Source organism: Onychomys torridus, chromosome 5 (assembly GCF_903995425.1).
Source record: "Onychomys torridus chromosome 5, mOncTor1.1, whole genome shotgun sequence".
Taxonomy (NCBI): domain Eukaryota; kingdom Metazoa; phylum Chordata; class Mammalia; order Rodentia; family Cricetidae; genus Onychomys; species Onychomys torridus.
Genome location: NC_050447.1, coordinates 12,082,208 through 12,107,685, shown reverse-complemented (window position 1 = coordinate 12,107,685; position 25,478 = coordinate 12,082,208). Strand labels below are relative to the sequence as shown.

At 50.3% G+C, this 25,478-nt stretch overlaps 4 protein-coding genes across 5 annotated transcripts; 3 read left to right on the top strand and 1 right to left on the bottom strand.

The window, feature by feature from the left end:
• Window positions 1-418: 418 nt before the first annotated feature.
• Window positions 419-2,277, top strand: Junb (JunB proto-oncogene, AP-1 transcription factor subunit). The gene has a single exon (XM_036189138.1). It carries the CDS (start codon window positions 755-757, stop codon window positions 1,787-1,789), a length of 1,035 nt encoding a protein of 344 aa, XP_036045031.1. The 5' UTR covers window positions 419-754; the 3' UTR covers window positions 1,790-2,277.
• Window positions 2,278-5,756: 3,479 nt separating this feature from the next.
• Window positions 5,757-10,221, bottom strand: Prdx2 (peroxiredoxin 2). Its single transcript, XM_036188213.1, has 6 exons — window positions 10,058-10,221; window positions 9,448-9,552; window positions 9,204-9,357; window positions 8,414-8,536; window positions 8,139-8,269; window positions 5,757-6,060 (listed from the first exon to the last, which is right to left on the bottom strand). Exons 2-6 carry the CDS (start codon window positions 9,548-9,550, stop codon window positions 5,975-5,977), a joined length of 597 nt encoding a protein of 198 aa, XP_036044106.1. The 5' UTR covers window positions 9,551-9,552; window positions 10,058-10,221; the 3' UTR covers window positions 5,757-5,974.
• LOC118584172 (thrombospondin type-1 domain-containing protein 8-like) lies at window positions 10,219-13,759 on the top strand. Its single transcript, XM_036188214.1, has 3 exons — window positions 10,219-10,499; window positions 12,018-12,223; window positions 13,688-13,759. The coding sequence occupies exons 1-2, from the start codon at window positions 10,352-10,354 to the stop codon at window positions 12,215-12,217; spliced, it is 348 nt and encodes a 115-aa protein (XP_036044107.1). The 5' UTR covers window positions 10,219-10,351; the 3' UTR covers window positions 12,218-12,223; window positions 13,688-13,759.
• A 125-nt stretch (window positions 13,760-13,884) lies between these two features.
• Rnaseh2a (ribonuclease H2 subunit A) lies at window positions 13,885-24,455 on the top strand. 2 transcript variants are annotated; one of them, XM_036188208.1, is made up of 8 exons: window positions 13,885-14,112; window positions 14,290-14,361; window positions 14,492-14,618; window positions 14,708-14,795; window positions 21,761-21,898; window positions 22,003-22,090; window positions 24,023-24,146; window positions 24,254-24,455. In XM_036188208.1, exons 1-8 carry the CDS (start codon window positions 13,986-13,988, stop codon window positions 24,396-24,398), a joined length of 909 nt encoding a protein of 302 aa, XP_036044101.1. In that variant the 5' UTR covers window positions 13,885-13,985; the 3' UTR covers window positions 24,399-24,455. The 2 variants fall into 2 exon arrangements, with proteins under 2 accessions (XP_036044101.1, XP_036044102.1); XM_036188209.1 differs by having other exon boundaries at window positions 14,009-14,128.
• Window positions 24,456-25,478: the final 1,023 nt, after the last annotated feature.

Sequence of the window (25,478 nt, the reverse complement as noted above, 5' to 3'; positions counted from 1 at the left end):
CTCCAGTTAATCCCTGGGTCAAATGTTAACAAATTCCTCCCGATTTGTCCCTTCCCTGCTTGCTGGGGTCTTCTAGTGTATTGTCAGTTCTCAAGCTACAGGTACTCTGGGTCCCTCGAGACTTTTCCGGGTATATTCCGAGGCACCCCCTACCTCACCTGCTGTGTACCACGCTCTCATGTTCACCTAGGTGTACTCCCGCAGTCCTAACCCTGTGGGCCTCAGTCCCTCAACACCCCTTTGCTTGAATGGCTCCATCTCTGCAGCCCCTCCCCCTGCAGCCGCGCAGAGCCACCGGCTCGTGGCCGCTGTTTACAAGGACACGCGCTTCCTGACAGTGACGCGAGCCGCCTCCTCCCCTTCCCCACGCTCTAGGAGGGGGCCGCGGGGGCCCGGCTCCCGTGTCGGCCAATCAGGGCGCACTTCCGCAGCTGACAAATTCAGTATAAAAGCTTGGGGCTGGGGCAGCGCGGTGGGGACCTTGAGGGTGGCCGGGCCGGCTTTGGATCCTGCAAGGAGCGGGTAACTGAAGGAAGCGACGCCGAGAAAGCGGGCGCACCACGGAGGGAGAGACGAGGTCCGGAAGCCCGGCAGCGCTTTTACGCACAGCTGCCAACTGGCCGCTGCCGACCGTCTCCAGTTCCCGAGGACGCGCGACCGGACACCGGGTCCCGCCGCAGCCGAGGACAGCCCGCCGCTCGCCGCAGCGAGGCCCAGGGCGGCCCTTCAGGGGGACCTTTCTCAGGCCGCCCGGATGTGCACGAAAATGGAACAGCCTTTCTATCACGACGACTCATACACAGCGGCGGGATACGGTCGGACCCCTGGCAGTCTGTCTCTACACGACTACAAACTCCTGAAACCCACCTTGGCGCTCAACCTGGCGGATCCCTATCGGGGTCTTAAGGGCCCTGGAGCTCGCGGCCCAGGCCCAGAGGGCAGTGGGGCAGGCAGCTACTTTTCGGGTCAGGGATCAGACACAGGCGCATCTCTGAAGCTCGCCTCCACGGAACTGGAGCGTTTGATCGTCCCCAACAGCAACGGCGTGATCACGACGACGCCCACGCCTCCGGGACAGTACTTTTACCCCCGTGGGGGTGGCAGCAGTGGAGGTACAGGAGGCGGCGTCACCGAGGAGCAGGAGGGCTTCGCGGACGGCTTTGTCAAAGCCCTGGACGACCTGCACAAGATGAACCACGTGACGCCCCCCAACGTGTCCCTGGGCGCCAGCGGGGGTCCCCAGGCCGGGCCAGGGGGCGTCTACGCTGGTCCAGAGCCGCCTCCCGTCTACACCAACCTCAGTAGTTATTCCCCAGCCTCTGCACCCTCTGGAGGCGCCGGGGCCGCTGTCGGGACTGGGAGCTCGTACCCGACGGCCACCATCAGCTACCTCCCCCATGCGCCACCCTTTGCGGGCGGCCACCCGGCGCAGCTGGGCTTGGGTCGCGGCGCCTCCGCCTTTAAAGAGGAACCGCAGACCGTACCAGAGGCACGCAGCCGCGACGCCACGCCGCCGGTGTCCCCCATCAACATGGAAGACCAGGAGCGCATCAAAGTGGAGCGAAAGCGGCTGCGGAACAGGCTGGCGGCCACCAAGTGCCGGAAGCGGAAGCTGGAGCGCATCGCGCGCCTGGAGGACAAGGTGAAGACACTCAAGGCTGAGAACGCGGGGCTGTCGAGTACTGCCGGCCTCCTTCGGGAGCAAGTGGCCCAGCTCAAGCAGAAGGTCATGACCCACGTCAGCAACGGCTGCCAGCTGCTGCTAGGGGTCAAAGGACACGCCTTCTGAGCGCCCCCCTCGCTCCGTACGGACACCCCCAGCCTGGAAGGCTGGGCGCTCGCCCCCCGCTGGGGTGAGGGGGGCAGGCGATGGGCACCCGCCCGGAGGCCTGGGGCGCCGCATACACACTGGACTCGCCCGCCTGCGCCCAGTCCTTCCCCCTCGACGTTTACATGGCTCCCCTTCCAGCGTATTTTGTATGTTTTTTTTTGTTTGTTTTGTTTTTTTCTGGGAAGAGACCGAATTCATATTGAATATAATATATTTGTGTATTTAACAGGGAGGGAGAGGGGGCTATCGCGGCGGAGCTGGCCCCGCCGCCTGGTACTCAGCCTGCCGGGACACTAGGGAGGGACCTCCGCCCCCTGCCCTCCCCCTCTGCACAGTACTGTGGAGAAGAAACACGCACTTCGTGTCTAGAGTCTATTTTGAGATGTGTTTGTGTGTGTGTTTGACTTTTTATTGAATCTATTTAAGTAAAAAAAAAAATTGTCTTTATTAATTTCTGTGGTCTTTTTTCTTCCAAGCCGGGCGGGTGGCGGGAGAAGAACGGGCGGCCCTAGCTCGTTGAGCGCGCTCCTTTCAGGTATCTTAAGCATCCCGACCTCCCATCCCGAGCCCTGGCACCCGGCGCTGGGCCGGCGGGCAGTGGCCGGGAAGAAGCCGCCCCGCACGGAGGGCGGAACGTGCAAGTCCCGCCCCGCCCGCGCTGCGCGGGGCTTTCCCCGCTGACGCCGCGGAAGCGCTGCCCATATATGGGCCTATTCTGCTGGGTGACGTCAGCGCGGTCTCCGGGCAGATTCCGGGAATCCCCTCCCCCTGCTCTGCCGGGCAGGGCCGCGGCGCCGGGAAGGGGGCCGGGATTTTCCCGGGCAGGCGGCTCTCTGGGCGCGGAAAGCCCCAGGCCCGGGTCCAGGGCGCGCGCGGCGGGAGGGCTGCGCTCTCGGCCCTGGGAGCCTCCCGAGCGGCTTTCAACAGGCTGGCGCCGGAGCCCCGCCGCGCCCACGCCCCCTCCAGCGGATCCGACCCCGGAGGAGCCTAGCTGCGGCCTCGGTGAAGCGCAGACGCCGTCAGGGCAGCTCCCGCCAGGAAGGGCGGCGCCCGCCTGCCGGTGTCCCCTCCCGCGTGCCAGGCCAGAAGCTGTTCTCTGCCAGGTCTGGTCCTGTCCGGGCAGTTGTTTAGGGCCGCTTGGCGCCGCCACAGCCTTCGTGCCGGCCGCTCCCCAGCAGCTGAGACAAGTTCAAAGTCGGTGGTTGCTGGTGGGATCTCGCTGGCCTTGAAGCTGGAAGACCCCAGTGTGAAGAAGGAAACCAAACTACTCGGTGGAGCCAAGGAAGAATTAAGTAGTAAAGTGGATCAAGTCAATCTAGGCTACATAGCAAGGCGGATCTCTCTGAGTTCGAGGCCAGCCTGGTCTACAGAGTGAGTTCCAGGACAGCCAGGGATACACAGAGAGACCCTGCCTCATCCCCTACCCCCAACAACCACCAAAAACAAACAACCAAAAAAACAGTAACAAAAAAGAACCTGACCCCAACCAAACAAAACCATCAGAGACAGCTTGGACCACATTACAGATGGGGGTGGGGGGGACTCAAGCAAATAGGGGTAGGTGAGATGAGTCGGGTCAACAGGTAAAGGTGCTTGCAGCCAAGCAGCATGAGTACCTCCCTGGACCCAGGGACAAAAAGCACTCACCTTTACATAACCGCGTGCATGCACACACATATGCTTGCGCACACATACAAATATTTTTTGTTTTGTTTTGTTTTTTGAGACAGGTTTTCTCCGTGTAGCTTTGAGCCTTTCCTGGAACTCGCTCGGTAGACCAGGCTGGCCTCGAACTCACAGAGAACCACCTGCTTTTGCCTCCCAAGTGCCGGGATTAAAGGCGTGCCCCACCACCTCCTGGCCAACAAATACTTTTTAAAAGAAGAAAAAAGAAAGAAGGGCTGGAAAGATGGCTCAGCAGTTAGGGCATGTACCATTGCTATTCCAGAGCAGTTTGCTCCTTTGCACCCACCTTAGGTGGCTCACAAACCCCATAACACGAGCTCCGAGGGGATGCAATGGCCTCTTCTGGCCTCCACAGGCAACTGCACTCTCATACACACAAAACCACACATACACTCAGTTATTTTTTTTAGAAGTGAAAGTGCCAGCCAGTGGTGGCACATGTCTTTAATCCCAACACTCAGGAGGCGGAGGCAGATCTTTGTGAGTTCAAGGCCAGCCTGGTCTACAGAGCGAGTTCTAGGACAGCCAGGGCTACACAAGGAAACCCTGTCTCGAAATACCAATAAAATAAAATAAAAATGAAAGCAAACATTTGCATATGGTGATAAGAACTAGGAAGAGGAAAATCAGCTTAAAGTGTGCCTGCTGGGGGAGGGGAGGCAGGCTGATCTACAGAATCACTGTTAACTTTGCAACAGATTTGGCTGCCAAGGGTCCCTGAGCAAACAGCTTGGAGACAGAGGGAAGGACTGCACATGGATTGTTCTTGTGGCCAAAGCAAGATGATGTGAAGAACCCCAAGAGTGCACCTGAAATGGGATGAATCACAGTAGGGAGGATGACGTCTAGGGCAGCCCAAGCTTTGAGGGCTTTGAGGACACATTAAATTCCAGGGAGTAGCTGAGTGTGGGGCTCCGTTGTAGAGTGCACACATGGCATTCAAGAGGTCCTGGAGCCAGGCAGTGGTGCCGCACGCCTGTAATCCCAGCACTCGAGAGGCAGAGCCAGTTGGATCTCTGTGAGTTCAAGGCCAGCCTGGTCTACAGAGCAAGATCCAGGAAAGGCGCCAAAACTACACAGAGAAACCCTGTCTCGAAAAACAAAACAAAAAGAGGTCCTGGATTCCATCTGTAGCATGAGTGGGAAAAGAGGGCAAGAAATTACAAGGGGGGCCAGGCAATGGTGGTACACACCTTTAACCCCAGCACTCAGGAGGCAGAGACAGGCAGATCTCTGAGTTAGAGGCCAGCCTGGTCTACAGAGCAAGTTCCAGAACAGCCAGAGCTGTTACAGAGAAACCTTACCTTGAAAAAACAAACAAAAAATTTCAGGGGGATTAATGACTTCCAGAAGCGAATTGACAAACGCAGGCACTCAGGTATACATGTAAAATCTCAGCTGAGGCGGAAGGAAGCAGTTTGAGAATGTTGTGCCACAGCATAATTAAAACCAACCAGACCATCCTTGTTTCGTGACATGGGGGTGGAACTCAAATGGCAGCTGCTGAAGTACATACAGCTCAGTGGAACCTCTGAAACACCATCTCCCAGCCTGCCCTGCACACCCTTCGACCTCAGGAAGCAAATACTCTTCCCAGCAACTGCCGATGCTGGGTCTCAGAACCTTGGTCTCTCTCTCTTGCCTTAAATATTACACAGAAATGGGTCAGAGCCTAGACTCCACATACTTGAACTTACATGGTAGTTTTTGCTACCATCCAATGAGGAGACCCAGGTGTTAAGTAGTGTTTTTATGGCTGACGGCAAGATGTGGGCACTGGTCTACAGAGGCAGGACCCAGGACAAGTAAACTGCCCACCACTGTTTTGCTTCTTTATTTGAGAAGATGTGTTTGTTTTATTTTATGTCTGTGTATTTCCTGCCTACAAGCACGCATGTGCATGCCTATGCTGGAGGACTAGAAGGCAGTGTTGGAATTGGAGTTAAGGAAGGTTGTAAACCACCATGTAGGTGCTAGAAATGGAACCCGGGTCCTCTGCAAGAGCAAGTGCTCTTAAGTGCTAAACCATCTCTCCAGCCCTACTATTGGTTGTTTTTTTAAAAAACAGGTTTCAATGTCTCTCCACTCTCAGGCCATGGAGTGAGAGTACTAAGCAGTGAAGCAGTGAATGTGGAAATGCCTCCACCTTGTGGTGAAGATGAATAATTGCAGTCAGTTGCACAGGCCAGAGTGTAAAGACGGGGTTGGAGTCAACAGCTAAACAGCACACCAGACAGCCTTCCACTGTCCCTAATACTTTATTGGTTTCCTATAGACCCATGCCCAGCTGAGGGGGCTCAGGGCAGGGGTCACTATTCACCAGGTTCGTGGGGAATGAGAAAGCCTTGGCCCAGCTTCCAGCCCCTCCACAGAACATGGAGGAAGATCTAGCCTTTTCTGGGCCAGCACAGGACATCCAGGTGGGGGCGAGATCCAGGCTCACTGATGTAAGCCATCTCAGTTGTGTTTGGAAAAGTATTCCTTGCTGTCATCCACATTGGGCTTGATGGTGTCACTGCCGGGCTTCCAGCCAGCAGGACAGACTAGAAAAACACACAAGGATGAACATGTGAGGCTGCGTTCCACCACAGAGATCAGGGACAAACAGGCCATGCAAGAGCCTAGGCTGCACAGAGAAAGGCTGGCAGCTAAGAGCCAGGGTTCCAGGCTGCATGTGGCCAGAAGCCCTTGTCAGAGCCCTATCTCATCTGACTACTGGGATCACAGATGTGTATCACCACACTCAGCTGCTAGTTCTTTCTTTTTATTTTATCTGTGGAAGTAATGGAGTTTGAGCCCTAGACCTTTTGCAAACACCGCAAGTGTTCTACACCTAGCTGGAGCTCAGTCATCTTCTTCACCTTCTCCTTCTTCAAGAAGGGGACTCTGGATAGTCTACAACTTTCTCCATAGATCAAGCTGGCCTCAAACATGCATTGATCCTCCTTCCTCTGCTGCCCTACCGGCATGTACTACCACACTTAGCCCTTTTATTTTAAAAGTGTCTTACTCTGCAGCCCAAGCTGGCCTCCTGCTTCACCTCCAAAGTTCTGAGATTATAGGCCTCTCTCCTTCAACCTTCAACTCACTCACTCTATCAGCCTTAACCTCACTAAACTCTGTACCTGTGGTCAGTTGTCCCATCCATATGATGATGAGGTGCTATGATTGGACTGAAGGTACAGCTCAGCGAAAGAGCATGGTCTAGTATGTTTGAGGCTTTGATCACTAGTATGCATACACGTCTGCACACGATCCTAAATGGTCTTATAACAAAAACCTGGCGCCAGATATTGGGGTAGATGCTGAAAGATCAGAGGAAACAAACCACAGCCACGTCTCACCTCACCAACTCCTCAGTCAATCCTATCTCTACAAATCTGCAGACTGAATGCTCCTGAGTCCTCACACACAAACCATTTTTTAAAGCGGGTATGATATCTTGTGTCTTTAATGACAGCACTGGGGAGGCAGAGGCAGGCAGATCTCTCTGAGTTCAAGGACAGCCTGGTCGACATAACTAGTTCCAGGCCATACTGAGACCTTTTCTTTTTTCCTTTCTTTTCTTTTCTTTTTTTTTTTTTTTGAGACAGGGTTTCTCTGTGTAGCTTTGTGCCTTTCCTGGATCTCACTTGGTAGCCCAGGCTGACCTCGAATTCACAAAGATCCGCCTGGCTCTGCCACCCGAGTGCTGGGATTAAAGGCGTGCGCCACCACCGCCCGGCTGAGACCTTTTCTTAAATATAGGGGTAACCCTAGCCCAGCCAAGATTACCTTGGGACACTTTTCAAATACCTTGTTCTCTTTTTTCCTTTTGAGGTAGGTTCTCATGTATTTTAGGCTGGCCTTGAATTCACTAGGTGGCTAAAGATGACCCTGAAACTCTGCTCTCTCTTCCTTAGCTTCCCAAGTGCTGGGAGGGATTACAGGTATATCCCTCATATCCAGTTTGATTTGGTCACTGGTATTGAACTCAGGGCTTTGTGAGTGCCAGGTAAGCACTCTACCAACTAAGTCAAATTCCCAGCTTAAAATCCTGTAAATGCACTATGTATTTTTTCTGTTTCTTTTACCTCATTGTTTTTGTTTTGTTTAAGAAAAGGTCTCATTCTGTATCATAGGCTAGCTTCAATCCCGCCTCAGTCTTCCAAGTGTTAGGATGACAGGCATGACCCAGTACACCTAGCTCAAATACCTTCTGCAGACTTCCACCAGCTCCCAACTCTTCACCTTTGTATACTTCGTATACTAATCCCCACCCTATCCTAGACACTCCTTGCAGGCAGAGAACTGGATTTTGTTTGGGGCTTTAAAAAAATATTTTTTAATGTTTGTTTTGCCTGTATACATGTTTATCTGTGTACTATGTGTGTGCCTGGTGCAGGAGGTGGCCAGAAGAGAGCATCAGATGCTATGAGACTGAGTTATGGATGCCTATGAGCACATGGGTGCTGGGAAGCCAGCCCTGGGCCTCTGGAAAAGCAGTAAGTGCTCTAGTCATCCCTTCAGCCCTTGTACGGGGCTTTAACATCCATCCAAAAGATGCTAGGGCAGACAGTTAATGTCTGCAAGCTGGGCAGAGAGCTGAGGAGGGCCTCCCCATTTGTGAATATTCACTCACCTTCCCCATGCTCATCTGTATACTGAAAGGCCTGGACGAGGCGGAGGGCCTCATCCACAGAGCGTCCCACTGGTAGGTCGTTGACTGTGATCTGACGAAGGACACCCTTGGCATCGATGATAAAGAGGCCCCTGAAGACATGAGGATGTACAGTGAGAAGCTTAGAGTCCCCCACTGTCAGGGCCAGGGAAGGAAACACACCCCCCATTAGCCACAGTGGTCCCTTTAGCCTTGAGATGGGAACTCCTGGAGCTGGGCTGAGGTCCCAGCTGTACCTGTAGGCAATGCCCTCATCAGTTTTCAACACGCCATAACTCTGGGACAAGCTTCTAGTCACATCAGCAAGCAGGGGAATGTTCAGGGGGCCCAAGCCTCCCTCCTTCCGTGGGGTGTTGATCCTGAGGGTGAGAGAGACAGGTTGGGGCCTTAGGATGTCCAGCACAGCAGAATTCTCTCCCCATGGGCCTCTTGTATGATAAGGGCTGGAGTGGGGGTGCTGGAAGCCAGAGATAAAGATTTAAAACAAGGCTGGAGAGCTCCACCCACCCCACCCTGGTGGAGGCAGTGCAGCTGGGAAGAGAATGGCCCCAGATAAAGCTTCATCTTCAAATAGCTTCACTTGTGCCTGGGGGCTGAGGTAACTTGCAGTAGACACAGCACATTAGAGTTCTCATTAGCCAACAGCAGGGACAGAGCTCAATGGGAGGCACTTGCCTTGCAACAAAGGGACCTTGAACTGACCCCTAGTTCTGAAAGGAGGGGGGTAAAGTTCCCACCATCATCTAGTTCTGCTATCAAACCATCACTCTTGAGAACTAGAGTTTCCCGTTTCATGAAATAAGGCAAGGCCGCCTGTCTCCTGAGAACCAAGCCGCGATGTACCTGCAGTCTCCTGTACCTTCCAACTAGCTGCCAAACGCTAATGACTGTCATCACCGTAAGGGCTTGGGTGTCACTGTTTCCATCCTTTATAAGATGAAGGAATGGAAGACACAGTTCACCCCCTAGTTTGGGCTTTCCTGCATCCTCCGCACCCCTCCCCCGCGCGCCCGCGCAGCCCCCTACCACGCCAGGTGGGTGAACTGGGAGTCCACAGACACTCCGAGCACCTCACAGCCCAGCTTTCGGAAGTCCTCAGCATGGTTGCTAAAAGCGATGATCTCCGTGGGGCACACGAAAGTGAAGTCCAGCGGGTAGAAAAAGAGGACCACGTACTTCCCTAGGGAAGAGGAGACCGGAAAAGAAGTTAAGTTCCAGCCCCTTTCATAGGTGGGTCCTAGCCCCACTTGGTCCCCCCAGGCAGTTTCACCTCGGTAGTCGGAAAGCTTCACTTCCTTGAAGGCGCCGTCCACCACCGCGGTGGCTGTGAAGTCAGGAGCCGGCTTTCCGATGTGCGCGTTGCCGGAGGCCATGACTGAAAGCGGAGACCCAGGCAAGGCTGGTCAGTGCCGCAAAGGACCCTTTGTCTTGCTCTTCCAAGGTCACTCTTAGGGCCGAGCCCGGACACTGAATCCCAGAGGTGGAAGCAGCAGCACTCATACTCACCCTCCCAGAACAAGGGCTGCAAGGCCTCAGGAAACCCGGCCCCCTAAACAGGGCTCAAGTGATGGGGGGTCTCCAGTGCCACCCGGATAAGCGCGGGGGAAGGACGCGAGCCCTTAGTTTCAGAACCGGATGGCGAGGCCAAGAGCGAGGGGCTATGAGCTCAGCGATAAGGCCTGCAAGCCAGGGCTCTGGCATCGGTTCTCCACCCTCTCCACCCTCTCCACCTCCCACCACCACCACCTCCACCACCCGCAAGGACAAAGGCGGCCACCATAGAGTATGGAAGACAAAGACCGCCAGCAAAGAGATGGTGATAGGGCCAGAACCACGCCAATGGGACTCCTCCCATTCGTGTGCATCCTAGGTTTCCATACCTGCGTGGGCAAGAGCCGGACACGCGGACGACCAGACACGAGAGAACACAGGGAACAGAGATCTCAGAGCCAAGCAAGCCCTAGGCCCGCGAGCTTTTTATGCGCGGCCCAAACCACACGAAGCAGGGCAGGGGGAGGTGGGCGGGACAGCTCTGCGGTCGGATCCACTGCGCCTGCAGAGGGGGAGCGCGCAGACGTGTTCACGCGCTTCAAGGGAGGCGGGCATTGTCTGTGCTGTGGGCTCCGCGCGGGCCTGGGTCCCCGGAGTGCGTTGAGGTCGGTTGGAGTCCGGGCATGGCCCGGAGCCGGCTGGCTCTGTGGCTGTCTCCTCTAGTGCTCCTGGGTCTGGTGTCCCCTACTCAGATCAGCCCGGAGTACCAGTATTTTGGCCAGGAGGGCGAAGGTGACACCTGGGAGCTGCTGAGGCAGCAGCGAGAAAAGGGTAAATTAGCCGGTGGCGGAAGTGAAGTTTTATTTTTATTTTTTTATTTGTTTATTTGGTTTTTCGAGACAAGGTTTCTCTGTGTAGCTTTGCGCCTTTCCTGGATCTCACTTGGTTTCCCAGGCTGGCCTCGAACTCACAGAGATAGAGCCAGGGAGTGAAGTTTTTAAAAAGTGCCTCCAAAATCCTTTCTTGGCCAGCTGGCTACAAACAGACCCTCCTGTGCTGACTCTGCCCAGTTGAGCATAGGCCATGTCCTCAAGGACTGGCCACTTTCCTCTGAGTGTGTTAGTTTCTTATCTGTGGGTTGTTTTTGTTTTGTTTCACTTTACTGAACTTTTTGCTCTGCAGCTTCTTTGGTCATCTGATCATTGTAATAGACACTTATATTCAGCACTGTTCAGGAGTTGGGCACTAGGAGACAAAAACAACCTATAAACATAGTACATGGAAGGGTGGAGACAGAGAAGGAAACTGGCCAGTCAGCTTGAGCAGTCAGCGAACCGTGTAGTGAAGGTGGTGGTAACCAATGTAGTCGGAATGACGAGCAGAGGCAAAATTGCAAAGATTGGGTGGCAGTGTCCCAGAAGACAGAACAAGTGCAGAGGCCAAAGCGGAGGGTGGGGAGAGCTGCGTGCTATTTGCAAAGATCTGCTGAGGAAGGTACAAAGCACCAGCCTTGGCGAGTTCGTCTTACAGGAGCAAGTTCTGACAAAGGTTGGGTGCAGCTCCAGTTGGTGGAGCACTGGCCCAGCCAGCATGCATGAAGTCTCTTCCCCAACACTGCATAATCCACTGCACTGTGGAAGTACACACCTGCAGTTCTAGCATTTGGGCGCTGGAGTCAGGAGATCTGAAGTTCAGAGTCATCCTTGGCTACCAAAGGAATTGGAAGCCAGCTTGGAGTACATGAGACTCAAGTGTTTTTGTTTGTTTGTTTGTTTGTTTGTTTGTTTTTAAGAAAGGAGAAAAGAAAGGAAGGAAGAAAAGAGTCCTGTAAAGGTGTAGGTTGGGGGTGATAGAGCACTTGACCAGAGTGTGTGAGGCCCTAGGTTAAATCTTGTCTTTAGCACTATACTGAAAAACAAAGCAAAACAAAACAAAAAAACTTTGTAGCTGCTCCTGAGCTAAAATTTACTTTGTTGCTACAAGTTAGCGCAGCGCCAGGGGCTTTGAGTACATTGATTGTGTCAATTATGTCATTTGCCTTACAGTCTGTCAGCCCTGCCAGTCAGGTGGCAGTGGGCCTGCTGGCTAGTCCCTTAGGACAAGAGTCAACTTTGGATGTCAGGTGTGAAGGATGGAGTGTCCATACTCCCAACTGAGCAGGCTGGCATGGATTAGAGGTGTCAGTTTGCAGCTTGACAGGGGTGGTTTGCTCTCCCTAGTCACCACCACACAGAGGCAGTAAAGTCCTCGAACAGCAGATGTTCCTTATCTTTGTCCCTTCCTGGACAAGTCCCCTGTATGGGGGTTAATTTCCCCAACTGGGTTTTCATGTCCACTCTCCATCTCCAGTAGTGGAAGACTCAGTCCTAGGCCCGTGGGGAAAGTGGCGTTGTTTCTGCGATCTGGGCAAACAGGAACGCAGCCGTCAGGTGCTGGGTACAGCACCGGTCCCTGTGTTCTTGGACCGAGAGAACCTGATACAGCTGAGGCCCTGCCGGCAGGAGGACTGTTCATCTTGCAAACCAATGGACTGCGACTGGAGGGCCTGAGCAGAGGTGAGCAGTAGAGGAGGCACAGGAAAGCCAGCGAGGACTGGCTGGCAGACCCAGGGGTAGACCGGGAGACAAGATGGGAGGTAGTGGCTGATGTGAGGTGAGTACCTGGGCCCAAAGTCTGAGGCTTTAGGCTGGAGCCTGGTGGGGGTGCAGGCAGCTGACTTTGGACCCAGGAGCCTTTTTGAAAGCCAGGGAGAATGCAGGTGCTCATGACAGAGGCAGGAGAGTCAAGAGTTCAAGATCAGCCTTGGCTACATGAAACCCTGTCTTCAAAACAAAAGAGGAAAAGGAAAGGGTTGAAGAGAAGGTGGTGGTGCCAGAGAGGCACATGACAGGAACTGGGATTCAGGATGGACCGGGACTTTGATGAGAAACAAGATTCCACACAAAAGGACATGAGTCCTACTGATGAAGAGAACAGTAGAGGAGTGTGGTTGGGGTAGCAGAGCGGTCTGGGAGATGTGGGGTTCCCAAGATAGCAGAGAGCAGGAGAAGGGAGGAGGGATAGGAAAGGAAGCAAGAAAGAGGCTGCATGGTGTGTGCAGACCCTCACTGGGAATCTACTGGGGCCTGGAATCTGTGATAGTGGTAGAGAAGGCTTTGCTTCAATAAGATGGTATGATGGAACAGGCCCTGGAGGCAGCAGGGTCTTTGAGAGCTATTAACAGAGGGGTGTGGGGAAATCTGAGTCAGAAGGCCTGAGCCCTGTTGAATCTGGGACTCTTAGTACAAGGAACATAGACTATGTGGAGAATGTGGAGCGTGTTGGCACTGGGGAGGCAGAGGCAGAGGCAAATGTATCCTCTGTGAGTTCAAGGCCAATTTATGTAGTGAGTTCTAGGCCAGCCAGGGAGTCACAGTGAATTGCTGGGGGGAAACATGTGTGGAGACCCAGATGTCAAATCTGGATGGCAGGTGGGAGACCAGGACCCAGTGAGACCAAGCCTCTAAGAGTGCAATGATATTTGATCTTTTGTTATTTTGTTTTGTTTGTTTTTCAAGACAGGGTTTCTCTGTGTAGCCCTGGCTGTCCTGGAATTAAGGCTGTAGACCAGGCTGTCTCTACCTCCCGAGTGCTGGTATTAAAGGCGTATGCCACCACCTCCCGGCTGATACTTGATCTATTAAGTCTCAAAAAAGGTCAATTGAGTGTGGACTGGTAACCCCACTTATGAGTAGACGGTCATCCTAGGCCACGTAGTGACTTCGAGGGAGGCAGTCCAGGTTTTATCAGAAACTGTCTCAGGCAAACAAAAAACAGTCAACTGAATTGCATCTTTCCTTTCTTTTTTTTTTTTTGGTTTTTCAAGACAGGGTTTCTCTGTAGCTTTGGAGTCTGTCCTGGACTAGCTGGCCTCGAACTCACAGAGATCCACCTGCCTCTGTCTCCCGAGTGCTGGGATTACAGGGGTGCACCACCACCGCCCGGCCTTAATTTCCTCTTTATTTCTCTTTGCACATCAGTCACTGAGAGCCTGGCTCCAGCATCAACTGAGCGGAGTTTGCAAAGTGACCCCGCCTACCCTCCACTACTAACCACGCCCTTAGTGGTAGCCCTCAAAGACTACAATTCCCAGAAGAGAGTACGGCAGCGGCGACAGCGTCGCGTGCGTAAACGACCACGCCGGCCTGTGCGTCGGGGGCGGGTCCTGCACGCCGATTGGTCGGCATCGAGAGCCGCAGCTGTACTCGCGGAAAACGCGCGCTGGGACCTGCGCCTGCAGTATTACCTTCTACAGCTGTTGGCTGTCGCTGAGGCGGCATGGATCTCAGCGAGCTGGAGAGGGACAATACGGGCCGCTGTCGCCTGAACTCTCCTGTACCCGCCGTGTGCCTCAAGGAGCCGTGCGCCCTGGGCGTGGATGAAGCGGGCCGGGGCCCGGTGCTTGGTGCGCCCCCAGGGGTGTAGGTTGCAGGGGAATGGGAGTGGGGATTAAGCATGGCCTTGGGACCCGGGAGTGATAGCGGGGTGTCCTTGGGCCGTGTTGGTGATGGAACATGGCAGACGGCTTTTAGATGTTCACTGGTTGGAACCCTGCTCTCAGAAATCTGACTTCCCTCCCAAGGCCCCATGGTCTACGCCATCTGTTACTGCCCCCTGTCCCGCCTGTCAGATCTTGAGGCTCTGAAAGTGGCAGGTAAGCCTGGGCTGAATGTCTACACTCGGGGTTCTGGGGTCTGTGCAGGAGGGCAGGGGAGATGGAGGGGGAAGCAGGAACCGAAAGAACCAGCGAGCTGCTCCCCTTTTCTTTAACTCTTTCTTCGCAGACTCAAAGACCTTGACAGAGAACGAGCGGGAGAGGCTCTTTGCGAAAATGGAGGAGGATGGAGACTTTGTGGGTTGGGCTTTGGACGTTCTGTCTCCAAACCTGATCTCTACCAGCATGCTTGGGCGGTGAGGGGCCACTTCCTGGGCGGGTGGTGGGGAGCAACTAACACAGGTTGGCTGGGATGGTGTTGACTAAGCTCTGTCCCTAACCACAGAGTCAAGTACAACCTCAACTCCCTGTCCCATGATACAGCTGCGGGGCTGATACAGTATGCGCTGGATCAGGGTGTGAAAGTCACCCAGGTGAGCTGTTGGGTCACAACCCTTTGGTCACCTTCTGATTAAAGGGGCTTTTAAAAAAAAATGAAGCTGGGGATGTGGTTCAGTTGGTAGATTGTTTGCCTAGCGTTCATGAAGTCCTAGGCTTCTGTCCCAGCATTGCATACAGCCAGGGTAGTAGCACTTAGGATGTGGAGGCAAGAGGATCAAGACTTTAAGGACACCCTTAGCTACAGAGTGAGTGGATGTAAGCCTGGACATAGTGGAGGAAGGATTGTGACTCAGGGCATAGATGGAGACCCTCCATGGCTTCGTTGTTAAGTACCTGTTGCAAAAGCGTGAGTATGAAGGCCATGGTGGCACACCTTTCATTCCCAGGACTCAAGAGGCAGAGACAGGCAGATCTCTTGAGTCCCAGGCTAGCCATCGAAAGTGAGGCCCGATCTATAACAAGTGTGAGGACCTTGCTTTGGGTCCGTAGCACACAGTGTAAAGCCAGGCACATTGACAAAACCTGCCATCCCAGTGCTGGGGTGAGGGAAGGTCTTGGGGTCTTGCTGGCTAGCCAGTCAAAATCTAGGTTTAGTGAGAGACTCTGCCTCAAAATAAATAAGTAAATAAATTAATTAAACAAACGAATTTTAAAAATATGTACATGTACATTCAGGTGGAAGCCAGACATCACAGTCAGGGCTTTTCCTCAATTGTTGTTCAAAAGTCACCCTAGAACCAGACTACAGCCAGGGTGGTGGTGCACACCTTTAGTCACTGCATTCGGGAGGCAGAGGCAGGTGGATCTCTGTGAGTTCAAGGCCAGCCTGGTCTACAGAGGGAGTTCCAGGACAGCCAGGGCTACATAGAAAAACTCTGTGTCAGAGAAAAAAAAATGGGGCTAGAGAGACTAGAGCTTTGGTTGCTCTTTCAGAGGACCTGGGTTGGATTCCCAACACCCATAGAGTGGCTCAGAACAGTCTAACTCCAGTTCCAGGGCATTCCATGACCTCTTCTGGCCTCCTCAGGCAGTACACCCATACACATAAAAATCCTTTATTTTAATTTTTAATTTTTTTTTTTTAATTTTATGTGCATTGGTGTTTTGCCATGGGTGTCAGGTCCCCTGGAACTGGAGTCACAGACAGTTGTGAGCTGCCATGTGGGTGCTGGGAATTGAACCTGGGTCCTCTGGAAGAGCAGTTAGTGCTCTCTTTTTTTTTCTTTTTCCTTTAATCTTATTTATTTATTTATTTATTTATTTATTTATCTATCTATTATCAGCTTGATACCGTATAAATTCTTATCCTAATAGTGAAATGTTTGATTGAGGCTTGCCCAGTAATTGAGTAAAACCAAAACTTATTATAAGCCACAGTCATCCTAGGATCCCCTGCCATATGTATAGCCTCCCTGGTTCTGTGGGTTGCAGTCTGATTGTTCTTTGCTTTATATCTAGAATCCACTTATGAGTGAGTACATACCATGTTGTCCTTCTGGGTTTGGGTTACCTCACTCAGGATGATTTTTTTCTAGTTCCATCCATTTTCCTGCAAATTTCATACTGTCGTTTTTCTCTGCTGAGTAGTACTCCATTGTGTATATGTACCATATTTTCTTAATCCATTCAGTTGACGGGGATCTAGGTTGTTTCCAGGTTCTGGCTATTACAAATAATGCTGCTATGAACATAGTTGAGCATGTATCTCTGTGGTATGGTTGAGCATTCCTTGGGTATATGCCCAGGAGTAGTACGGCTGGGTCTTGAGGTAGTTCGATTCCCAATTTTCTGAGAAACTGCCATACTGACTTCCACAGTGGTTGTACAAGTTTGTAATCCCACCAACAGTGGATGAGTGTTCCCTTTGCCCCGCATCCTCTCCAACATTGACTGTCATTAGTGTTTTTGATCATAGCCATTCTGACAGGTGTAAGGTGGTATCTCAGAGTCATTTTGATTTGCATTTCTCTGATGATTAAGGATGTTGATGATTTCTTTAAATGTCTTTCAGCCATTTACGATTCTTTTGAGAATTCTGTTTAGCTCTTTAGCCCATTTTTTAATTGGATTGTTCAGTGTTTTGATGTCTATTTTCTTGAGTTCTTCATATACTGTGGAGATCAGTCCTCTGTCAGATGTGGGGTTGATGAAGGTCTTTTCCCATTCTGTAGACCTTGTCTTTTGCCCTACAAAAGCTTCTCAGTTTCAAGAGGTCCCATTTATTAATTGTTGTGCTCAGTGTCTGTGCTGCTGGTGTTATATTTAGGAAGTGATCTCCGGTGCCAGTGCGTTCAAGACTACTTCCTACTTTCTCTTCTATTAAGTTTAGTGTAACTGGATTTATGTTGAGGTCTTTGATCTACTTGGACTTGAGTTTTGTGCATGGTGACAGATATGGATCTATTTGTAATCTTTTACATATTGACATCCAGTTATGCCAGCACCATTTGTTGAAGATGCTTTCGTTTTTCCATTGTACAGTTTTGGCTTCAAAAATCAGGTGTTCATATATGCGTGGATTAATGTCAGGGTCTTCAATTCGATTCCGTTGGTCCATATGTCAGTTTTTATGCCAGTACCAAGCTGTTTTTTGTTTGTTTGTTTGTTTGTTTTGGTTTTTCAAGACAGGGTTTCTCTGTAGCTTTGGAGCCTGTCCTAGACTAGCTCTGTAGACCAGGCTGGCCTCGAACTCACAGAGATCCACCTGCCTCTGCCTCCCGAGTGCTGGGATTACAGGCGTGCACCACCACCACCCAGCATCAAGCTGTTTTTATTACTGTAGCTCTATAGTAGAGCTTGATGGTGATGCTTCCAGAGGTTACTTTATTATACAGAATTCTTTTAGCTATCCTGGGTCTTTTGTTTTTCTATATGAAGTTGAGTATTGTTCTGTCCAAGTCTGTGAAGAATTGTGTTGGGATTTTGATGGGGATTGCATTGAATCTGTAGATTGCTTTTGGTAAGATTGCCATTTTTACTATGTTAATCCTACCTATCCATGAGCATGGGAGATCCTTCCATTTTCTGATATCTTCTTCAGTTTCTTTCTTTAGAGATTTAAAGTTCTTATCAAAAAGGTCCTTCACTTGTTTAGTTAGTGTTATCCCAAGGTATTTTGTATTATTTGTGGCTATTGTAAAGGGTGATGTTTCTCTGACTTCTTTCTCAGCCCTTTTATCATTTGTGTATAGGAGGGCTACTGACTTTTTTTGAGTTGATCTTATATCCTGCCACTTTACTCAAGGCGTTTATCAGCTGTAGAGGTTCCCTGGTAGAATTTTTGGGGTCACTTGTGTGTACTATCATGTCATCTGCAAATAGTGAGACTTTGGAGCAGTCAGTGCTCTTCACCACACTGAGCTATCTCTCCAGCCCCACATAAAAATTTTTAAAATAAATTAAAGTACATATTGGTTATTTAAAAAAAAAAAAAGATGAGTTAGGGGCTGTTAAGATGGCTTAGTAAGGAGGCACTTGTGCATCAGTCTTGCCTGAGTTTGAGCCTTCCACAGGGTAGGAGGAGAGCTAATTGCCGAAAGTGGCTCTGTGACCTCCATGCAATGGTAGTTCATGCCCTCAACATAATGTCAAACAATTAATTTTAAGGGCTGGAGAGGTGGCTCAGCGGTTAAGAGCACTGGCTGTTCTTCCAGAGGTCCTGAGTTCAATTCCCAGCAACCACATGGTGGCTCACAGACATCTGTAATGGGATCAGATTCCTTATTCTGGTGTACACATAAAATATATGAATACATAAATCTTTTAAAAATTAATTTTAAAATATTTATTCATATATGGGTTTTTTGCCTGCATGCGTGTCTGTGCATTCCATGAGTGCATGGTATGCACAGAGGCCAGAAGAAGGTGTGGGATCCCCTGGAACTGGAAACAGTTGTGAGCCACTGTACGGGTGCTAAGAACTAACCCTGGCTCATCTGGAAGAGCGCTCTTAACTTCTGAGCCGTTTATCTAGCCCTGTTAAAATAAAAAAATAAAATTTTTTTCGTTCTTTTTTTTTAAAGATCTATTTATTTATTATGTATACAATGTTCTGCCTGCATGTATACCTGCAGACCAGAAGAGGGCGTCAGACCTCATTATAGATGGTTGTGAGCCACCATGTAGTTGCTGGGAATTGAACTCAGGACCTCTGGAAGAACAGCCAGTGCTCTTAACCGCTGAGCCATCTCTCCAACCCCCAAAATAATATATTTTTAAAGCAGTGGAATATGTCCTGGCTTTGTAGCTCATACCTTTAATCCCAGGAGTTGTTTTTTTTTTTTTTTCCCCAGAGCTGAGGACCGAATCCAGGGCTAGGCAAGCGCTCTACCACTGAGCTAAATCCCCAACCCCCCCCAGGAGTTTTTTGTTTGTTCGTTTTTGTTGGTTTTGTTTTTAAGAAAGGGTCTGATCACTGGGTGGTGGTGGTACATGCCTTTGATCCCAGCACTCGGGAGGCAGAGGCAGGCGGATCTTTGTGAGTTCAAGGCCAGCCTGGTCTACCGAGTGAGATCCAGGAAAGGCACAAAGCTACACAGAGAAACCCTGTCTCGAAAAACCAAAAAAAAAAAAAGGGTCTGACTATATATTTCTGGCTGGCCTTGAACTTGTGCCACCACCGCCTGGCTAGGGTGACTTTTGAAGAGCAACTGAGGAAAAAGCCCTGACTAAGACCTCTGGCTTCCACTTGAATGTACATGCACCTATCACCTGGCACACTGATGCACATACATACATTATAATGCACATACATACACCAATGCACATCCTTATACCAATGCACATGCTTATACCAATGCACATGCATACATTAATGCACATGCTTACACAAGATGGATGGTACTGAAAGGAAGGTCAGCAGTAGAGGATGTGCCTAGCATACTCAAGGACCTGAGTTATCCTCCAGCATCAAGGTGGTTCTACAGATAACACCTGGCAATCTGAGTTCAATCCACATGATGGAGAACTGGCTTCTTCAGTATCCTCTGACTTTAACAGCCTGGCATGTGTGTGTATATACAAACACTACAAAAAGTGAATAAGATTTCCTTTAGGGAAGTTTAGTTGGCAAATTCTGCATTAGAACCAGATTTTATTTTGATTATTTCTGCCCTAAGTGTATGCCCCGACCTCCCTCTCCTGCATCTCCAGTGGTCCAGAGTGGTCCCACAGTTCTGCCCTATGTCATGGTGTACCCCACACCTGGGAATCCCATCCAGCTTCTCACTGGTCTCACCTTTAGCTGACCCCTCTTTGCTCTGCTTTCCACAAAGCAGACAGTCCCAGTAAAGTGTAATTTTTTTAATTTAATGATATTAAAAAATTATTTTATGTCTATGGCTGTTTTGCATATGTATGTATGTCACATGCGTGGATGGTGCCCATAGAGGTCAGAAGAAAGCATCAGATCTCCTGCAATTGGAGTTACAGATAGTTGTGAGCCACCATGTGGGTTTTGGAACTAAACCCAGGTCCTCTCTCTCCAGCCCCTGTTTGCTTTTGAGGGAAATCACATACCACAGCCTGTCCAGCAGCTCCACATGCAGCTATCCCTTGAACTCCTGATCTCTGCCTCCATCTTCCAAGTGCTGAGATGACAGGCCTCTGCCACCAAAGCTTGGAACGTGGTCCTGGGGCTGGAATGTAGGCTTGAGTGTGCTGGGCAAACACCTGTTAAGCTGTATCCCCAGCCCAAATGCGAGGATTCCAGTGTAGGGGGTTCGCTGCCTTGTCCTCAGCCCCTAGTATGACGGTGAGCACTGAGTGCTCAGCTTGGAGCATGATTAGAGAAAGCACAGCTTGTTGAGGCCAGTGGTTCTCAACCTGTGGGTCACAACCCCTTTGAGGGGTCATATCAGGTATCCTGCATATCAAATACTTACATTATGATTCATAACAGTAGCAAAGTTATAATTACAAAGTAGCAACAAAATATTTTTATAGTTGGGGGTCACCACAGTGTGAGCAACTGTATTAAAGGAAGGTTGAAGCCAATGTTTTGGGCAGTGCTGTGGGTAGAGCAGAGAGAACTGTTTGTGTATTAAGAGGCAGTCTACCATTAAGCTGTACTTAACCCTTACAGAATAATTTTTTTTTTAAAAAAATTGTGGGTCTGGAGAGATGGCTCAACAGTTAAGAACATTTGTTGCTCTTACAGAAGATCTGTGTTCAATTCTCAGCACCCAGATGGTGGCTCAAAACTATAACTCTGGTTCCAAGGGATCTAACACCCTCTTCTGGCCTCTGCAGGCCCCAAGCATGCAAATGATACACAGACATACATGTAGACAAAATACCTATGCATATATAATAAAAATATTTTAAATATATATTATGCAACATAGAGAAGCGCCTACCTTTAATCTGAGGCTCTGAGTCTGAAGCTAGGCTATCCTACATAATGAGGTGCAGACCAGCCAGCTACAGAGTAAGACCCTGTCTCAAAAACAAATATCCCAAAACATTTGTTTGTGGTGTATGCGTGAGTGCAGACACTTGCATGTCATGGCATGCATGGGGAGTCAGGGTAGTTGCAGAGTCAGCTTTCTCTCGTTACCATGTGGGGACTGAGGTTCTAAGATAAGAACGGAGTGCAAGCACCTGTGCCTCCCAAGCCGTTTCCTTGGCCCCCTGCATTTTATAGTAAGTAAGGAACCTGAGGCCTGGAGAGATGGCTTAGCAGTTAACGAGCACCCTTTGCTCCTCCGGAGGATCCAGCTTCAGTTTCCAGCACTTGAACGGGGGCTTACAACCGTCTGTGATGACCTCTTCTGACCTCTTCAGGCACCAGGCACACATGTGGTTCACAGACATACATGCAGACAAAACACCCATACGCCTAAGATTAATCACTATTGGGCTGGCAGCTTAGTGGTAGTGTTTGTGTAGCGTGTGTGGGGCGCTGGGCCCAGTCCTCAGTAGAGCAGGAGACTAGTCGTTTATCCTGCTGTGTGTTAAATGGCTGCATTTCTTCCCCATGTTTCTATCACCATGGCAGGTATTTGTGGACACTGTGGGCATGCCAGAGATGTACCAGGCTCGACTGCAGCAGCGCTTTCCAGGGATGGAGGTAACAGTCAAGGCCAAAGCAGACTCCCTGTTCCCTGTGGTCAGTGCTGCCAGCATCTTTGCCAAGGTTAGTGCCCTGCTGTCCAGAGCCCATTCCCAGCCGCTCCCTTGTGTAGGGACAGGCAAGATTCTCCTGAGGAAGGAGACACTAAGCTACTGTCTTGCCTGCAGGTGGCTAGAGACCAGGCTGTGAAGAGCTGGCAGTTTGTGGAGAGTGTACAGGATCTGGACTCTGATTATGGCTCAGGCTATCCCAATGGTGAGCTGAGGGCGTTCTTGTCATTAAGTTTTAAAAAGTCAGCCGGGCGGTGGTGGTGTACACCTGTAATCCCAGCATTCGGGAGGCAGTGGCAGGTGGATCTCTGAGTTTGAGGCCAGCCTGGTCTACAGAGCTAGTCCAGGACAGGCTCGAAAGCTACTGAGAAACCCTGTCTTGAAAAACCAAAAAAAAAAAAAAACTTTTATAACACTCTGGAGGCAGAGGCAGGAAGATCTCTGTGAGTTTGAGGCCATCCTGGTCTACATAGCAAGCTCTACAAGAGCTAGGGCTATGTGGAGACTCTGTCACAAAAGACAAAACAAAATTATATCTTGGTTGGGGATTTAGCTTAGTGGTAGAGCGCTTGCCTAGCAAGCACAAGGCCCTGGGTTCGATCCTCAGCTTAAAAAAAAACAAAAACAAAGACTTATGGGGGCTCAGAGGTCCTGAGTTCAATTCCCAGCATCCACATGGTGACTCACAACCATCTGTAATGAGATCTGGCGCCCTCTTCCGTATACATAATAAATAAATAAATCTTTAAAAAAATTATATCTTATGTGTATAGGTGTTTTGCCAACATGTATGTTTGTGTACTGTGTGCATATCTGATGTCTGCAAAGCACATGGTACACATATGTAAAATAAAAGGAAATATTTTCAAAAAACAAAATGAGGTCCAGAGAGATAGCTCAGTGGCTAAGAGCACATGCTGCTCTTGCAGAGGACCAGAGTTCAGTTCCCAGCACCCACATTAAGCAGCTCACAACTGCCTGAAACTCTAGGGCCAGTGGAGCCAATGGCCTCCAGGGACACCTGCACTCATACACACAGAGATATACATATGCATACACTTTAACATAAATATTTAAAAACCAGAAGGAAAAAAATTTAAAACCAGGCAGTGGTGATGCACACCTTTAATCCCAGCACTCAGGAGGCAGAGGCAGGCCAATCTCTCTGAGTTCAAGGCCAGCCTGGTCTACAGAGGGAGTTCTAGAACAGTTAGGTCTACACAGAGAAACCCTGTCTTGAAAAAATAAATGGGCCGGGCGGTGGTGGTACATCTTTAATCCCAGCACTCGGGAGGCAGAGGCAGGTGGATCTCTGTGAGTTTGAGGCCAGCCTGGGCTATCAAGTGAGCTCCAGGAAAGGCACAAAGCTACACAAAGAAACCCTGTCTCGAAAAAACAAACAAACAAACAAACAAAAAAAAAAAAAAAGAAAGAAAGAAAAAACAAACAGAAGGAGCGTGGGCCACAGATTCATTTCATACTCTTATCGCACTGAGACTCTAGTCTCCTTCATTGTGGAAAGAAATGTACATACACACTTGCTCCCCAAACACACATGGGCAGACTTAGGCTGATGTGAGGATTCAGCGACTTGAGGCTGGTTATATATTTCAATGGTAGACTATGTGCCCATCATGCAGAAGACCTTGAGTTCCACCCCACCCCAAAATTAAAAAAAAGAAAAGAAAGGGTTAAGCTAGGCATGGCAGTGCTTTCTTATCATCAAGCAGGAGTGGGAGGCTCACAAGTTTGGGGCTAGCCTGGACATTTGCCCCAAACAAAAAAATCAATTTGATGACTGTTATCCTTGTGGTTTAGGGAGTTGTCTTAGAAATACTCCCAAAACTTCTTAAGCACTAGTGAGACACAGAATGGGGGTTGGGGGACAGACCACACCTGCCTGTGCCTAGGACCTGGGACAGAAAGGCACTTAAGACGCAGGGGGTGTCTTGGTGCTCAAAAAGCCAAAAACATATACCCTTAACCCCAGCACTCGGGAGGCAGAGGCAGGTGGATGGCCAGCCTGGTCTACATAGTGAAACTGTCTGAACAACAACAAAGTAAAGAAGCTGAGGATGAAGGTGGCATGTGGCCGTCACCTGCCACTCAGGTGCTGTCGTCATATTTCTCTCTCTAGATCCCAAGACGAAAGCCTGGTTGAGGAAACATGTGGACCCTGTGTTTGGCTTTCCCCAGTTTGTTCGGTTCAGCTGGAGCACAGCCCAGGCCATCCTGGAAAAGGAGGCTGAAGGTGTCACGTGGTTCGTGTCCCGAGCCTGCTGAGGAGGCAGAGGAGAGGGAGGGAGGGTGGCCATGGCTTGTCACCCAGTCCCATGGCAAGTGGCCAGTGTCCTTCCTTTCTCCATAGGGAGGACTCAGCAGCTGAGGAGGATCCTGAGCGACCTGGAAGAATCACCTCCTATTTCCTCAGCCAGGGCCCTCAGACCTGCCGTCCGCAGGTCCCCCACAGATACTTCCAGGAGCGAGGCCTGGAGGCAGCCAACAGCCTCTAGAAGCAAATGTGTGAACCTGCCGCCTCTCACTCAGGAATTAAAGCTGTTAAAGGAGAAGTCGATGGTGTGTCTGTGGCCAGGGTCTGACAGGATTGTCCCTAGAGCCGCCGCTAATTCTTCCTCAAACAGCAGGCCTTTCTAGACTGGTGTAGTTTGCTAATTTTTTTAAAGTATCTCTGTGTGGCCCTAGTTTGCCAGAAGTCACCATGTAGACCAGGCTGGCCTTGAACTCACAGTGACCATCCTGCCTCTGCTCCTAAGTGCTGAGATTAAAGGCATGTACTACCATGTGCACCGTTTTTTTGTTTGTTTGTTTGGTTGGTTGGTTGGTTTTTTTTAATTTTGAAATTATTTTTGTGCATGTATGTTTGTGTGGGTGTGCAAACACGAGTATGCACACTTGAGTGTAGGTGTCCTTGAAGTCCATAGGCTTCAAATTCCCCTAGAGCTGGAGACACTTACAGCCTAGTCTGTGTGGGCCAGGCATTTGAATTTACCACTTTTCCAGCCCACATCTATTTTATTTTATTTTATTTTATTATTGAGACCATCTCTACATAGCCCTGGCTGTCCTGTAACTTACTATACAGACCAGGCTGTCCTTGAACTCGCAGAGATCCGCCTGCTCCTGCCTCTGGAGTGCTGGGATTAAAGGTGTGCCCTAACATGCTTGGTCCCATTTTAAAGTTTTTGTCTTGTTTTTCAAGACAAGATTTCCCTGTGCAGCCCAGGCTGGCCTCAAACTCAATTTGTAGACCAGGCTGGCCTCAAACTCAGAGTTCTGCCTGTCTTGTCTCCTGAGTGATGGAATTAAAGGTGTTGCTAGGGTCAGCACTCGGGAGGCAGAGCCAGGCGGATCTCTGTGAGTTCGAGGCCAGCCTGGGCTACCAAGTGAGTTCCAGGAAAGGCGCAAAGCTACACAGAGAAACCCTGTCTCGAAAAACCAAAAAAAAAAAAAATAAAGGTGTTGCTAGGTAGTGGTGGCACATGCCTTTAATCCTAGCACTCGAGTGGATCTCTGAATTTGAGGCCAGTCTGGTCTACAGAGCGAGCTCCAGGGCAGCAAGGGCTACACAGAGA